This window comes from Eumetopias jubatus, unplaced genomic scaffold (genome assembly GCF_037043125.1).
Source record: "Eumetopias jubatus isolate StellerSeaLion01/CBP00866 unplaced genomic scaffold, mEumJub1_p1.0 scaffold_3, whole genome shotgun sequence".
In the NCBI taxonomy this organism is placed as follows: Eukaryota; Metazoa; Chordata; class Mammalia; order Carnivora; family Otariidae; genus Eumetopias; species Eumetopias jubatus.
The window spans coordinates 133,153,216-133,170,760 of NW_028274809.1; the positions used below are offsets into that span (position 1 = coordinate 133,153,216).

At 43.3% G+C, this 17,545-nt stretch overlaps 1 protein-coding gene across 1 annotated transcript; it reads right to left on the minus strand.

Moving 5' to 3' along the window:
- Positions 1–3,785: 3,785 nt before the first annotated feature.
- CCDC70 (coiled-coil domain containing 70) lies at positions 3,786–4,536 on the minus strand. Its single transcript, XM_028103630.2, has one exon. It carries the CDS (start codon positions 4,485–4,487, stop codon positions 3,786–3,788), a length of 702 nt encoding a protein of 233 aa, XP_027959431.2. The 5' UTR covers positions 4,488–4,536.
- Between the last annotated feature and the right edge of the window lie 13,009 nt (positions 4,537–17,545).

Genomic DNA, 17,545 nt, shown 5'->3' on the forward strand with positions numbered 1-17,545 from the left:
ACTCCTTCTCCCTCTGCCACTCTCCCTGCTTGTGCTTTCTCACTCTCTTTCAAATAAGTAAGTAAATAAATAAAGTCCTTAAAAAAATAATAAAATAAATAAATCTTTTTAAAAAATGCTATCCTTCCCCTTCTGGCAGGTTCAGGTAGGAGCTTCAGGGTGAGCTCAGGCTTTGGAGGAAAGCTCCTCGGAGTGAGTTCAGTGGTGAGGTGATATGGCAATAGATGCCGTTTCTGGCACTCCTGGATCTTCCAGTGTCTGCATTATGATTCTGGAATAAAGATGATTTTGAATCTGGGGCCCTGAAGATGAACGGGACCCCAAGATGGCACAGAAGACATGCTCCCTACCACAGGAACAAAGAAGGGGAGCCATGCTGGCTCCTTAGATTTCTGCCTGTGACTCAAGTCATGGAGTACCCAGGCAACCCCTCAGGAGCTCAGTGATGCTGTCCTGGGTGCTGCCTTAACGAGGAAACCAGCTTTGGCTATTGCTCTGTGAAGAAGTCTACGTACGTTTGTGATAACACTAGGAATAATAACACAGAGCAGGACATTATCTGCATCCTTTCTTTTATCTGTGAACCTATGTGAAGGTCTAATGACTCTCCATTATTAGCTTAACACCGCTTACTTAACCTTATGTTTTCTTTTGTCTAAATCTGGGTTTTATTTCCTATCTCTAGAGATCTTGCTCTCTGTTTCACACACTCAAGTGGGATGCACTGTTGGCGTGCTCTCAGAGAGGCAACCCCACATACCCTCCTCCTTCCTGGTATTTGTCAAACTTTACAAATAATTACCTTGTGATGATTTGATGATTGTCTTCCCCCTAGACCGCAAGCTTCATGTGGACGGCAATCAACACATTTCCAGATACAGCCCAGTGCCAGCAAGGCAGAGTGGCGGTTGGATGAATAAATGGATGGTGAAGTAGCTGACCAATGCACACCTTATGTAACAAAGGGATGCTGGCTGCACAACCTCTTGTTGGATGGTAAACAAGGAGAAAGATTGAGATCACCCAAGTGCTAACCAGGCTTGGAGAACTTGCTCTGCACGGCAAGTTCTCCAAGAGGTCCTGCCATCTTGCATGTCCCAGACTATACTCTTCATCGCCTCCCCCATCCTGAAAAGCCCCCCATCCTGCTCTTCCTTGGCTTCTCTCAATGATGGGCATTGTCACCCCCACCTCGTGTCCCAGTCAGGACCCTATGCATCATCCTTGACACTGGCCTCTCCCACATTGATGAAATCCAACTCATCCCCAGCCAGGGGACTCTGTTGGCCTCCCAGTAGCCCCCCTAGCTCTCAGCCCCCCTCCCTTAGCTAATTCCCACTGGACTGTTAGGCTTCACACAGTCATCCCCTCCCCCTTTCCAGATTCCCTCCCCTCCCCCCTTCCCTCCTACCCCGCCACTGCCAGAGTCAGTTAAAAGACATCAAAGGAGCACTCCTTGGATCTGTCTCTCACTGTTCTCATCACCTACAGATGCACTGGCCTCTTTACCTGCCCGTCTCCCCACCTAGACCTAAGAGAACAGAGCCCAGGACTGTGGAAGTTCATAGCTATTTGTTGGAGGGAGGATAGAATCACGGAGGGCCACACCTGTCCTCTCTGGGCCTCTCCTACAGTCCTTCAATTGGCAGCTGTCTCCAAATGGTTTCTATGGGGTGCTGTTAGTGCAGGGGGGGAGGGGGCTTTCTATTCATTGCACCCCAGTTCTACTCCACCAGATTCATGTGTGTTTTTTTTTTTGGTCTTAAGATTAACAATTCTATTCACTTTTGTTTGGAGCAGAATCACTGGGGACCACTGAGTCTGCGGCTCTTGCTGCATTGGGGTTCCCACCATCGCACACACCATCTGCTAGGCAGGGCTTCTTGAGTTGGGCTGCCCAGCTGTCTCCCCCTGAAATCTGATTCTCCACACCGGCATCTTGTTCCCACAGCTTGCTAAAGTCTTTGTCCAGGGGCCCATTGGGGGCTGAGGATAGAAGGCAGGGTGTGTAATAAAGGAGGATGCTGCTCCCACTGTTCTGGCCCTGACTCCTGAGAATCAGAGGTCTTGCCAACAACCCAAACATTCCCAGAGTGATACAGAGTCACAGAGGCCTGGCTGTTCCTGGGGTGAGCCCGTTCTTCTCTTTATCAGGAGCATCTGCTCAGCACACCTAGGAGCACCCTGTCCTCTCCTCTCCCAGTTTCTCCATGGCCACAGCAAACCACAGTGTAATTCCACAGTGCTGTGAGGCTCACCCAAGCCCTGACGCCATTATTGGCTGAGCTACTCTAAAGCCACATTCCATGACCTAGAACTGTTGTTAGAAAAGGAATGGGACCAAGAGGCAGACAGTGCTGGCTCTAGTCCTGGCCCTTCCATTTGCTACTTGCCTGGCCATATGTAGTCACTTTGTTTCTCTAGGTCTCTGTTTCCACATCTGTATAATGGGTTTATGTGCCTTCCCTGTCAACTCACAGAGTTGTGGTGATGGCAACATGAGTTGGTGAGTGTGAAAGTCCTTGTCAAGTAAGGAGGGATGTACAAAGGCAAGGTAAGTACATGCATTAATAACAATGAGGGCCAGCCCTCAGAAAGTGGAAAGTAGAAGTTTGCCTCGACATGTCTTTCTGTCCATTCTCCAGTCATTTCCATACCAATGCCCATATAGACCATCTAGTTCCAGAAGAGAAGTTGGGCATGTAAGTTGCTTACCACATTAGTGTACATTCATTTAATGTATTACCGCCCTGGGGCATTTTAATTTTAACAGAATGAAAGGGGAGACACTTAAAGAAATTAATAATGCAGGGGCGCCTGGGTGGCTCAGTCGTTAAGCGTCTGCCTTTGGCTCAGGTCATGATCCCGGCGTCCTGGGATCGAGCCCCGCATCGGGCTCCCGGCTCGGCGGGAAGCCTGCTTCTCCCTCTCCCACTCCCCCTGCTTGTGTTCCCTCTCTCGCTGTGTCTCTCTCTGTCAAATAAATAAAATCTTAAAAACAAAAAAAGGAAGAAAGATATTGATAATGCAGGGGTGCCTGTGTGAATGGGAACACACGGGGCAGGGAGATTGTCCTACATGGTCCACATGACTTCATCATCAGGGAAGGGCAGTGCTTTTGTGGGTGGAGCTTTAAAGCTTTGGCCTTATGCCATGCCCCTTCCTCCCGCCACAGAGAGGGGGGCAGCTGAGAAGTTTGGTGGGAGCCAGCACCATTAGGGGATTCCCCCTGTGTGTTCTAAATGGTCTGCCTGCAGGGGAGAAAGCAGCACAGGTGAGTTGTTTAAGAGCACTGTGGCCTTCTCTGAAAAGCTGTTAGCCCACTCCAGGTCTCTAGGACTATTCAGAGTGGAAAAGAAATGATTGTCCCACAGCATGACAGAGGTGTAGGTGGCTCAGCTGCTCTCTGTCCCTATCTGTCTCTAGCCGGAGTTGTCTGAGCCTCTCTTCTCTCCCATTCTGACCTTCAAAGAGAGCCACAGGGTCTCTGTTCACAAACACACACACATGCGGGGCTCATGGTGAAGTGCCCAGAACCAAGCTGTATGCAGATAGCAGTACAGCCTGGAGCGTGGGCATATGGCCTTGGAGACTCACAAAGACTGGAAAAAATGAAGCTGGCCTTATTGAAGAAGTTGTTTTTTCAAACCTCTCCTCAGGACTTTATTAGATCTTTTGAAGCAAGGAGACCAGTAAGTGCATATTTTCTCCTGCACGTGGGGTCACCCCGGACTTGAATCCCAATCCAGCAGAGTCTGGACCCCACGGCCCTTCATCTCCTCTGCTCAAGCTCTGCCTCGGGAGAAGGCTGCTGATTGCGGCCCTCCATCGACGTTATAGTGCCTGTCTTCAGGTATCTGCTCCTCAGCAATATGGCCACCACCTTCTACCCAGAATGCTTTCTCCTCCTCCCAGAGGGCATTCTCTTCCTGCCAGAGGGACTTTTTATCCTCCCACAGGGACTTCTCCTCCTCAAGAAGAGCTCTTTCCTCTACCCGCAGGGCTTTCTCTTCCTCCCACAGGACCTTGTCCTCCTGAAGAAAGTTCCGATCTCTTTCCCATAAGGCATTGTCCTCTTTCCAAAAGGCCTTATCCTCCTTCCAAAAGGTACGGTACTTTTTCCAAAAGGTTTTCTCTTCTTCTCGGAAAGATTTTTCTATTTCCCAGAAGGTTTTTTCCTCTTTCCAGAAGGCTTTCTCCTCTTCCCAGAAAGGTCTCTCCTCTTCCCAAAAACCTAAGATCTGACCCCGGAAAGCACGGATCTTGCCTCGGAAATTCCACATCTCTTCCCTGAAGTTTTCTATTTTCTCGCGAAAAATTTTCATCTCTTCCCGAAAAGCCTTTTCTTCCTGCAGCTTATGGATTAGTTTCTTCTGGCGAATGTTGGGTGAGGAGCCCACCATTGACCGGAAGCAAGCAAGCCCCATCCATTTGCTCACCTTGAAGGGAAACATCTTCTTAGTCAGCCAGAATGGTGGGGTGGTCATGATGGAGGACAGGGCTGTTGGCCAAGTCCAGGTCAGCTAGTCGAACCCTGTGGGGGCAGCACAAGAAACATGTTCATGAGTATCACATGCCAGAGAACAAGCCCTTGGGTCTGTATCATTTGATTTGGAAAAATTTAACCGTTTCTCTCTTTGTCCCATCGGCTGTGTTTGTGAGAGCCGAGGTTGGGTAGACAAACACTCTGAGGGGCCATGGCTTTGGGCTGAAGAGGCGGTCAGTATATTCAAGCTCAAGGCTGCTAAAATCACAGAATCTCAGCCAACAAGGACAGGGGTTCTCAACTAGGGTATCAGAACACATGAGTATGTCATGGTCACTTAAGGTGTGTGTCACAGGATTTTTTGCTTTTAAATAATAAAGTACTGTAACCCCCAAATGATTTACTTTTGTTAAACCAACCAGAATTCATTTAAAGTTTTGGCATTCTCACTTGGGGATTGCTCAGAACATTCACATGGGCAAGCTCACAGCAGGGTGCCACGTATGTGAATGTGCTGTTATAGGTCACCCGGAAAACAGAGGGTGAGACCCACTGACATAGAGGGGACTATTTTAGTAGAAGAGTCTTTGGCGGGGGAACAGAGGCTCAAAACAATAAGGTAGGAGACAATGCAAAATGTTGGCAAGGATATGGAAAAGAGGAGCTCTGACAATATGGAGTAGCACTGAACAATAGGGAAGACATTTGATGACCCAGCAGCTCCGCTTCCAGACATGTACCCCGAGGAAACTTATGAATCGTGACCAGGATACACATACAAGAATGTCTGAGGAGCTTTGTTCAGGAAAGCTCAACACTGCAAACAATCCAATGACGATCACAATAGAATGGAATTTAAAAATGGTAGTCTATTCATGCAACGGATAGCATAGCTACGTGCAATAATGTGGGTGAATCTTATAAACATAATGTTGAACGAAAGAAGCAGGATCAAAGAATTTCAAAAAATAAATTCCCAAACAGACAAAACCAAACTCTGTTGTTTATGGAAATATACATAGGTGATAACACAAAAAGGCGCAGCAAGGAAGTGAGTCCCGTAATTCAAGATAGTGGTTACTTGTAGGGGGGAGGATGGGGAGGGGAGGCGTGATACTAAGGGTGGTGACTAGGTGAGGACGTGAGGGGGGCTTCTGAGGGGCTAGCAGCCTTCTATTTCTTTACTTGGATGCTGGTTGCATGTGTGTTCATTATAAAAATGTGCTAAGCTGTATGTATATATTTTATGTACTCCAGTAAATGTATTATATTTCACAACAAAATATAAGTTAGGGAGAAGGGAAGGAAGGAAGAGAAAGAAAGAAGAAAGGAAAAGAACAGAACAGAGAGAGAGAGAGAGAGAAAGGAAAACATCGCCATACACCTCAGGTATCAGATATCAGAACTTTCAGAACTATCCACAGAAATTCCGGTAACTGCAAAGGTGGGTTGAGGGATGAGAAGGTCTGGACATTGTAGAATGGGCAGAAGCAGGGAAGATAAGGGGGGGCATGCACCTGGTGAGGACATTGACTTCCATTTTGAGCCTTCTGGAAGCAGCTGCCGGGGTCGGCTTCACTCAGCGGGCCTCGCCAAGCACCGCGCGATGGAGCAACATGAATCCCTTTGGGAGATTTCTGGGCTTTCTCCTTTTGTCCATTTTCTGACTTGGGAGCAGCCGCGCTACGTGTGTGCGCACGCTCATGGTGAAGAGATGGACGGTGGCTCCACTGCGGGCAGCTGGAGGCACCAACGTATCCACCCAGCCACGCAAGCCAGAAACCTGGAGCTTATCCCCGACTCCCTCCTCTTCCTCACCAGACTTTGAATCCATCATCAACCCTCCCAGTTAACGTTTCTTGAAACCATGCCCCCTGCTTCATCTCACTGACGGCAGCTGGCTTAGGCCAGGACCCCTGTGACTGTCCCACCAGTCTCTCGGGGATTGAGCTTACCCTCCCATCCGCCCCTACTGTAGCCCCAGGGGTGTTTCTAAAACATATCACATCACACCTGCTCACAAAACCCTGAAGACCCCACAGTCAAATCCAAACACCCTAATAAGGTTCCCATTGTCTCCAAAGCTAAGTTTCAGGAAAAATGGGCTATATCCAGTGCTCTGGACGAGACCCTCAGTTTCTTGCCTCCAAGCCAAGGAATGTGCTGCATCCTCTATACAGATTTTTTTTTTTCTCCCATTGTGGGCTTGAATTCCTGTCCACAGCTGTCCCCTCTGAAAGCTACTTGGACCCTCCAGGGGCGCCTGGGTGGTGCAGGCAGTTAAGCATCTCTCCAACTCTTGGTTTTAGCTCAGGTTGTGATCTCAGGGTCGTGAGATCGAGCCCTGCATCAGGCTCTGTGCTCAGCAGGGAGTTTGCTTGAGATTCTCCCTCTCTCGCTGCCCCTCCCCACCATGCTTTCTCTCTCTCTCTCAAATAAATAAATAAATCTTAAAAAAAAAAAAGCTACTGGGACCCTCCATATGAAGTCATCCACCACCTCCTCGATACTACTGTGTCTCCCCACTCCCCTGATTTACTTGTCGCACTTGGTTGAAATTAGGTGTGGGCGTGCCTTGTTGCTGTCCCTGTAACCCAGTATCTAATATGAAGCTGTGGGTATAAGAGGTAATTGATAAAAATGTTGGTTGACTTGAGCTAAATTTCACTGAATTTTGGAATTTTGATTTTCTATGTTGTATTATGGTTATTTGTCTTATTTATGTAACTGTTGATATCTCAAGGTGGGAGAAAGTGCCTCCTTCTTCAAGGGCCTACATTTATTTCTTTCCTTTATGAGAACACAAAGCAGGCCCTCAATAAGTGCTTGTTGAACTGGATTAGGAAACTCTATGAGCAAAGCCTCAGGGTCAACTAGAGTCCAGGATAGCAGTCAACAACAATCAGCTTTCTAATTAATAATGTCAGGAACAACATCAACTACCTGCTCATTTATTCAGCCCTTTTATGCTGGGCACTTCACCGGCATTACCTGTTTAATCCTTTTAACCACACTGTGAGATAGGCGCCTTGATTAACCTCGTTATACAAATCAGGCTTGAGTAAGTTAAAAACCTGTTCAAACAATTAAGTAGTTGAGTCAAGATTCTGCTACTAAGTGCTAGAAGTGCATTATGTGGTCAAGCAATACTGCTTGTAAACACCATCGGGCTGATATTTTCACTAGGAAGATGTGTGTGTGTGTGTGTGTGTGTGTGTGTGTGTGTGTGTGTGTGTGTGTGTGTTTAAGAGAGAGACAGCATTTGTATCAAGCCCTGGACCTAATGATAACAATGATAACATTTAGCAACTTGGTCACCAATTTTAAATGAATCTTTTTTCTCCTCATACAATCCTACTGCTGGAGGAAAATATGCCGATACCCACACTAAAAGGCGTATCAAAGAACATGGAACGTTACCACTGAAGAAAATAACTATATTTTTCAACAAACAACAACAAAAAGACTCACAAAAGTCTACTTTTGTATGTGAGACCTGTCCTCAATTTGCAACAAAACAAAACAAAAACCAACCAACCAACAACAAAAACCACTTTTGTGCAGGCTTCTGACTTTCTTCTGAAATGTTTCCTGAACCTATCCCAACACCAGAAGGAACCACCTTCCAAATTACACTAAAGCTTTATTTCTTACTCCTTGGGAAAGTTTCGCACTAACAGAGCACGCACGGAATCAGATTAATAAATTCCTTTTTCCTTTTGGCCAGAGATGCCAACTGTTGCCTAATTCCGCATTTCCCTCTGTCCAGCTTCTTCCAAGCTCTTCTTCTCTGGCTCTTCCCGCGGCCGCACACATTCTGCTGCTCTAGCACCAGTTGTTGCTCTTGGCGGGCCTTCCTCTGAGGGCTGAGCTCCACAAACAAACAGTGGGGGCATTCATGAGGAGAGAGCCGCACAAAGCTGGGTGGAAAAGTCAGTTCTTGGGGGCTGGCTCAGTCCACGGAGTCACTCGAGAATAGGACAAAACTACAAATTGTAGGTCCGTGAGCACCACGTGTTCACTCTACCTGCTTTTCCCCCTGAGTCTGACTGCCTGCTTGGCAACAGCAGGAGAAATGCGCTTATGGCACTTGTTGACAAGGAACTTGTCCTTGTATTGTATTATAAGTGTTCGGGGACTGCCCCTTGTTGCCAGAGGAGCTGGGTTCCTACGTGTGGAGAAACAGAGGCCCCCGGGCTGAAATTTCTTCAGCTTCCAGCTCTCCTCTTGGCACCCACATCCGGGTTAATGCCCTCCTCTGGGCTCCCGGGCAAAGCTGGACCCTCCCCCCATCTCCTCACAACCCAGTGGGGACCTTATTTCCTCAGGGATTCCTCACTCCTGGGCCTTCCCCGTCTCTCTCTCTCTGCTCATTCTGGCCTCTGGACACACAAACACAGTCCAGTCCCTCTCATCTTCAAGCCACCACCCAAGTGCCCGACCACAGAATCCGCTAACTTCCTGTGCCCATTTGCGAGCCCTCTCCTCCTTGAAGAGTCTTCTCAGAGAGCAGCCACCAACCGCTCTCCACCACTTCTGAATTGCACGTACGCCTCATCCTCCAGCCATCTGTCTTTTGCCTCCTTACTCCACCGAAACTGTATTTGTTAAGATCAAGAGTGACTGGCTGGTTGTTCAGTCCTTCGTCCTCACTGACCTCTGGGCAGCATTTGACTCTAGTCCTTCTTGAATCTCTTTCCCCTTGGCTTCTATAACACCAGGCCATCCTGCTCCGGTCCCACCTCCCGGGCCGCTCTTTCTCCATCTGTTTGTGGACCCCTTTTCCCGATGGAATGTGCTTTATCCACAGAAGGCAGTACCCACCTCATGGAGCTCTTATAGGAAATAAATTGGGTATGTCGAGTGCTCAGCCCAGTACCTGGCCCATAGCAAGTGCTCAATAAACAGAAAACCATTTTTGCCTTATCTCTCAGCCACCCTCCCTGATGCCTAGGCTCTGGCCATGCGCAATCCCTCAAACATGCCAAGGTTTCCTCAGTTCCCCGCCATGCTGTTCTCTCTCCCTGGATAGCCTTGCCTAACCTCACTTCACTTCACCTAGCTAACCCTTCAGGACACGGCTACCTCCTCTAGCAGCCTCTCCCGACACCCCTGTCTCCACCAAGTTAAGACTGAGAGTATGCGCCTCTTGTCCCACCAGGAACACTTTGTCTCACATCTCTGTGCCCGGCATCCAGCACGACAGGTACATAATACATGTTAAGTAAATGGTAGCTGAATGAAGGGGAGTCTCCAGGTTAGTATGTTAGAGAAAAACTCATTTGCAAGTTTTTCTCGCAATCACTTAAATTATCTTTGAGGAAGAGGTAAATTAAGTACAATATCAAATGTGTATTTAGACATAAAGCATAAGATAAAACTGTAAACGTGTACTACAGAGATATAAAAACATGAATCAAAGAAACACGCCTAATCTTCAATATTGTACTTCAGGACAGGAATCTAGTTTTAAGGAAACCATTATATATAACTCTATGCTTTGAACCGATGCTATCCAATCTAAAGCCAATAGTTACTTACTGCTTAGCTGTTTCCCAACTGGGCAAGTACTGTAGCCCTCAGAGGGCTGGCGATCATTGTCACATCACAGACCCCCTAAGGCTGTTTGCAATGACCCCTCTGCCCCTCTCAGGCCTGACTCACAGGGTAGGGAGGGCCAGGTTGGGTTAGAGACTTTAAGGTTTGGAGAGAGAAACACTTGCCCATCTTCCATCTTTGACTTCACCAATAGGGTGGCTGTTGATGACTCGCAAATGATTGTTACCTCACATTCTACCTGGATTGTGTCCAGGAGCAGGCTTCTGGAAAATCCCGTTGCAGTTGGGGGTTTGTAGGTGACGAATCATTTCTCTTGCTGCTCCGGAGATGCTGTCTTTGGCTTTTGTCAGTTGGACTTCGATGTGCCCGGGCGTGGATCTCTTTGAGTTTATACTACCTGCAATTTGTTGAGCTTCTTGGAGGTGCAGATTTGATGCAGTTTTTCCCCAAAATTTGAGACGTTTTTGGTCATGATCTCTTCAAATACTCTTTCTTCCGCTTTCTTTATTCTTCTTCTAGGACTCATTTTATATGTAAGTTAATAGCTTGATGATGTCCCACAGGTCTCTGAGGCTCTGTCCATTTTCTTCATTCATTTTCTTTCTGTTGCTTGGACTGGATAATCTCAATTGATCTGTCAGTGCTTATGCAGGCAGTTTACAATTCTGCCTTAGCCTTCACTTCCTTGCTTGTGCAAGACCTCAAGGTCAGTCAGAGGTGAAGAATTATGACCTCCTTAGGTCTTTCCTGGGCGTGTACACAGTCACATATGTGTGACCTTCTAGATTCCCATAAATATGTTAGAATTTTTCATAGTCTCCATGTTATTCCCCAGTTTTTCCCTTTAGGTTATTACTCAGCTTCTTATTTGCCCCAACTGGTAATGCTGCCTCAGGAAACTGAGATACTAAAAAAATTGCCACTATGTTTTTTGACAAATGCCCTGAGGATAGGGCTATTTGCACAAAAGTAGCGTTGACTTAGGTCAAATAAAGACAAGTCCTTTTGACGGAGCTTTTCAGTGAACTGCCAGACAAGTCAAAGAGTAATGATTCTTTGGAGATGGGGGTTTTGCGGGGCTCCACACCCAACCTGATCCCTTACTTGGCCATTCTAGAGGTCCCAATCATTGGTTTTAATCATTTTTCTTTTCTAATATATATGCTGAAGACTATCGGTCTCCCTATAAATACACTTACTTGGATCTCACATGTTTTGATGTCACATTTTAACTATCCTTCAATTAAACTATTCTCTGATATTCAGTGTAATTTCTTCTTTGGCCCACTGGCTATGTATAAGTATGTTACTTAATTTCCAAATATGTGGGGATTTTCCAATTACCTTTTTGTTAATTGATTTTTAGCTCAATTCTACTATAATCTATGTCTGCACAAAGTGTATGGTTTGTATACTTTGTATCATTTCAATTATTTCAATTTGTTAAGACTTGCTTTATGGCCCTGCATATATTAAATTTTGATAAGTGTTCCATGTTCACTCAAAAATAATTGGCATTCTTCAGTTGTTTGATGCCATGTTCTCTATATGAATTAGGTTATGTTTTTAACTATGTTCAAATCTTCTATATCTTTGTCGATTTTTATGACTGTCTGTTCTATCAGTTACTGAGAGGATATACTTACAGATCTATTTCTCTTTCCAGTTCCGTCAGTTTTTGCTTTATATGCTTTGAGGCTAGGTTATTAGGTACATACATATTTACAATTGTTATATTTTCTTAGCACATTAACTTTTATTTTTATGAAAAGCTCCTCTTTATTTTTGATAAGGCTTCTTAAAGTCTACTTTGATGTTAGTATAGACACATCACCTTTCTTTCATGTTGGCGTGGTATATCTTTTCTATTTTTCCATTTCAACTTTTCTGTGACCTTATATTTAAAGTGTGGTTCTTGTAACTAGCATATAACTGAGTTTCGTGTTTTCCACTCTGAAAAAATCTGTCATCTCATTGGGGTATTATTTTATATTCACATTTAATATAATTACTGATGTATATTTTGATTTGGCTCTATCATCTTAGCATTTTTTTCTAGACCCACTTATTCAGTGTTACTTTTTTCTTTTTTCTTTCAGAGTAATTTATTATTCCATTTCCCTTCTTTATTTCATCAGTTATATATTCTTTTAGTAATTATCCTAGAGATTAAAATAGGCATCCTTGACTATTAAAGTATAATATACATTTTTATCTTTATCACATCACTGATAATGCTAGAATCTTCGAAGATTTTAGTTCCATTTACACCCCTCCTTCTCATCTTTTACATTTTGTTGTCATTAATTTTAATTCTACATGTATTTAAGACTCCAGAAGACTTTACTATTATTGTTTTGAGAAGTCAGTGTTTATTTATAATTACACATATTTTTATCCTTTCTGGTTCTCTTCATTTTTTGCTGCATCTCTATGCCTCTCTTTGAGATCATTTTCTTTTGACCCCCAAAATCATATGCTTTAGGTTTCCTTTATTATGGGTCTTGTGATGACTTCTCTCAGTGCTTATTTGTTGAAAATTCTTTTATTGTGCTGTCACTTTTTATACCATCCAACAGATTTTATTTATAAAATAATTTACTTAACATGTTTCTATTACGACGCAAACAAATGATTCTTTCATTTTTTTGGTCCTCACAGTATTGAGTATTTCATGGTATTAGGATTTCAAAACATTGTAAGAAATGAATTTTAATTTCTGTAAACATACTGGTGACAGAATCAGCATTTGTCTCTGATGAAATTGTATTATCATGACATTGGTTCTAAGTTTTTAATAGAAAGGAAGAAAATGTACTTTGGGGCTACCCAACACTGAAATTCTAATATCAGTAACTTTGGTTTTTACTCTGAAATGCAATCCTTTATGATCCCATTTGTCTTCATTTTCAAGGCATATTTCCACTGGTTAGAAAATTCTAGGTTAGTTGTTATTCTGGCTTTTACTGTTCTGTTGAGAAGTCAGCATCAATTTAATTGTTGCTTTTTTAGAAAAGTAGTATGCTTATTTTTTGTTTTTAGCTGCTATTAAGACTTTGCCTTTTATCTTCAACAGCTTTATTTTGTGTAATTAAATATGCTTTCCTTTGTATTTGTCATGCTTGGAATTTGAAGCATATCCTGTTTCTATGGCTTAATGATTTTTATCATTTTGGGGGCATTCTTGGCCATATCTTTTCAATTTCTTCTCTCTTCCATTTCCAATAACATATATGTTAAACATTTTCACTGGGTTCCTTATATTTCTTATGCTCTTTACTGTATTCTCCATTTTTTTTTTGTCTTTGTGGTTTAGTTTGTGCATTTTCTACTGCCCTATATTCCAGATCACTATTGTGTCTTCAGTGTCTAATCTGTTTACTTATCCACTCAGTCTTTTCTTTTATTTATTGGATATTATTCAGGTCTGGAATATCCATGTGATTATTTTGCATAGTTTTCAGGGGGTTTTGTGCCAAGTTTATCCATCTTGATTTTTAAGTCCATGAATATATTTGTAATAGTTCAAAGTGTATGTCTTATTATTTAAAAAATCTGGATCTTCTGTGGATTTCTTTCTATTGTCTGTTTTTCCCTTTTGGTTGTCTGTCAAAACTTGTTTTCTTATATGACTGGTTACTTTTATTGATGTTATCTTTTTCCAGAGGTACTTATTTTTTGCTTCTAGTAGACAGAGAGGCTAGAAGCTGATTACCTGAATCCAATCAGGTGTTGCTATGATTCCAAAACTAGGCCTTAATCCCTGTGAGACATGCTTCTCCGGTTGACCCTTTCTCCAAAAAATATGTTTGTGATGTTTCCCAGTACCTCTCTAATAGGTACTGGGAATAGATTCTTTTTTTTTTTTCTTAAGATTTTATTTATTTAGTTGGCAGAGAGAGATACAGCGAGAGAGGGAACACAAGCAGGGGGAGTGGGAGAGGGAGAAGCAGACTCCCCGCCGAGCAAGGACCCCCCCCCCCCGACGTGGGGTTTAATCCCAGGACACTGGGATCATGACCTGAGCCGAAGGCAGACCTTAAAGACTGAGCCACCCAGGTGCCCCCCCCCATAAGTTCTTAACTCTAATTTTATCCCTCTAAACATTTTCATATTGATGAAACCTCTGTTCATACTTTCCAGCTTTTCATTCACTGCTTTTACTTTTGGAATCAGCTTCAAATGTCACTCACCTCTACTGACTTGATTCCTTATTCAGATCTTGGTCTAAAACATTCTCCCTGACTAGATATTTCTGAGGTGTCTGGTACTTCTACTTTTTCCCAGCAGGATATGCTGTCTCAAACAACCTGGTCAGCCACTGCCCAGTACAAGACTCATATGGGGGCTTATAAGCAAAGGAGTGACAAAATGTAGCTCAAGATTGTTGACCTAGCCAAAAGGCCCAAAGTAGATGCCAATAAATTAATTATATAATTGATATCGCTAGCACTGATTGATCATTAACTATGTGCCCAGCTGCTGTTCCACGGGCTTTTACATGTATTTCCTCACAACAAATTAATAAATTAAACAGTATTGCTACCTTCATTTTATAGATGAAGAAAGAAATACATAGAGAAGTTAAGAAACTTGCCTAAAGTCATACAGGAGTAGAGCCCCTATTTGAACCTAGGCAGTTTTGTTCAGGACACATACCTCTCTGACGCAGAAGATTGCTGTGATAATGGAGGCAACAGGTAGTCTGAGTCATGATGGGTATTGTAGCTGGGGAGTCAGAGAGGAATCAATAGTTACAGGAAATATTTCAAAGAAAGACTCATTAGGTGATCAAAAGAGTTGCATGGGATATAGACGGAGGAAGTAAGGGCAAGACTAAGGTGCCTGGCCTCAGTGCCTGGAAAGTGACCAGGCACTGATTAGAAATTTGAAGTTGAGATGGAGTTGATTTAGATGAGTTGAAGTATTGTTACAGGAAACCTGGGGAACCTCAGTAATTCACAATTCATAAACTGTTGGCTATTCTAAATAAACCTTACAGCCTCTGCGGGAAATAGCAAATGAAATTATTATTGCTGAATGTGAATGGAGCACTGAAAATAACTTGATCCTGAGCATCAGTGAGCTCACAGGTTTGAAAAGGATAAGCTTTTCCCTAGCACCACCTGCTTTGCTCCAAATCAACAGCTCCTGTTGCCTCAAGACAGAAAGTTTAGCTTAAATTTTGTTCAATATTATTATTTAAAAAATAATATTGCCATTATTGCCAATTTTCAGAACAATACATGCTCATTGTAAAAAATATTAGGAAATAGAGCAAGGATGCAGAAGAAAATTAAAATCATCCATAATCCCAGTACACATTTGTGGTATAGTCTTCCGTTATTTTTCCTATGCTAATGGCTAGATATATTCTATGTGACTGGTTTTATGCTGTGCATAGTGCTTTGTGGCTTGCCTTTTTATGTAATAATATAGCATAAGCACTTCCCCATTTCTTTAAATATTTCTGAGAACATGATTTTTAATAACTGCAAGAGAGCACATTCCCCTCTTTTTGGAAATTGATTTATTCTGTTAGGAATATACATTATTTTCCTGGAAGAGTAGGTCAAACCGGAAAATTGCTCACAGATGAAGACAATGGCAACATAATCAATCATTGCTGCCCATGGCTTCAGTCTTTGCATTGAAAGAAAAGAATTGTTTCTAGCAGCACCAGTCATAGAAAGGGATCATTCATGGGAAGTTGGCCTTGTGAGGGCAGAGATATTTTTTGTTCCTGACATACTCACAGTGCCCATTTTACAAAGAGCTTCTGAAATCAAGCAGAAAAAGATAAACAACCTGATAGATAAATGACCAAAGACTGTGAATAAATTGATGGCAGACAAACAAAAATGACTCTAGGAAAAAGTTCCCAGCCACACTTAAAGAGAAATGAAATTGAAAATAAATATTGCATTTCCTACCTACCAGATTGGCAAAAATCCAAAAGTTTGACAGTGCTCTCTGTTAGCAAAACTACGTGGAAATAGGCCTCTTTATACCGTGCTGGTAGGAATGCTAAATGCTACAACCCCTAGAGAGGTGAATTGGTCAGTATCTAGCAAAATTATAGATGCAGTTACCTTTTGACTCCACAACTCCATTTCTGGAAGTGTATCCCACAGGTACACCGCTACGAGTACAAAATGACAGTTATAAATGTTATGCAATTCATTGGAGTATTGTCTGTAACTTCAAAAGACTGGCAATGATCCAATTTTCCAGCAATAGGGGACAACTTAGATAAACGATGTCCTGTCCACCCAGCAGAGTACTACTCTTCGTGTGTTGATATGGAGAGCTCTCCGGGATATACAAAGTAAAAAAACCACCATCAACAAGGTGCAGAATACTGCTACATGTTGTGTAAGGGAGAAAATAAGAATACATACCTATGTATTGCTTATAGTTGCACAAAGAAAGATTAGAAGAAAGGGGCGCCTGGGTGGCTCAGTCGTTAAGAGTCTGCCTTCGGCTCAAGTCATGATCTCAAGGTCCTGGGATTGAGCCCCGCATCGGGCTCCCTGCTCTGTGGGGAGCCTACTTCTCCCTCTCCCTCTCCCTTTGTGATCTCTCTCACTCTCGCTCTTGCTCTCTCTCAAATAAATAAAATCTTAGAAAAAAAAAGAAGTAATAGAAGAAAAATACCAAGCTAATAAAAATGGTTATTTATGAGGGAAACAGTGGAGGGGACAGGAGTAGAAATAAGACTCTTCTGTGCATATCTTTCAGGAAGGCTTTGGTCTTTGAATAATGTGTGTTATAAAGTCTAAAACAAAAAAATTCTTAAAATTGGAAATAAACCCATGAACATAACCATACATCCATTATTACCAGGCCCGCACAGAGGAAGGATTTATTTCAAGTGACTTTAGAGCACAGGGCTTTGACTTTACCTCTTAGTGGCTACACCACATGACGTTGGTCAAAGGGCACCATGTGAGGTCCTACAACGTGTCTCCATGAAGGTGGGTGTTACAGGACGAGTTGTGTTCCCCCAGAATGTCTTATGTTGAAGTTTTAATCACAGTACCTCAGAGTGTGACCGTATTTAGAGATGGGGTCCTTAAAGAGGTAATGAAGTTAGAAGGAGGTCACTGGGGTAGGCCTGAATTCAGTAGGACCCGTGTTCTTGTACGAAGAGAAAAGCAGGCCACAAACATGCACAGATGAGAGACCACGTGCAGGCACAGGAGAAGGTGGCTGTCTACAAGCCAAGGAGAGAGGCCTTAGAAGAAACCAAATCTGCCAATACTTTCATCTTGAACGTCTAGCCCCCAGAACTGTGAGAAAAATAAATTTCTGTTGTTTAAGCCGCCTAGTCTGTGATTACAGACTGTCGCTTACAGCGGCCCTAGCAAACGAATACAGCGAGGGCTTTTGCTTCATTTACTGCTTCCTTCCTGCACTTAGAACAGTGTCGGACACGTAATAAACAGAGTTCTTGAATGAATGAATGAATGAATGAATGTTCCACTCCTAGAGTGTCAG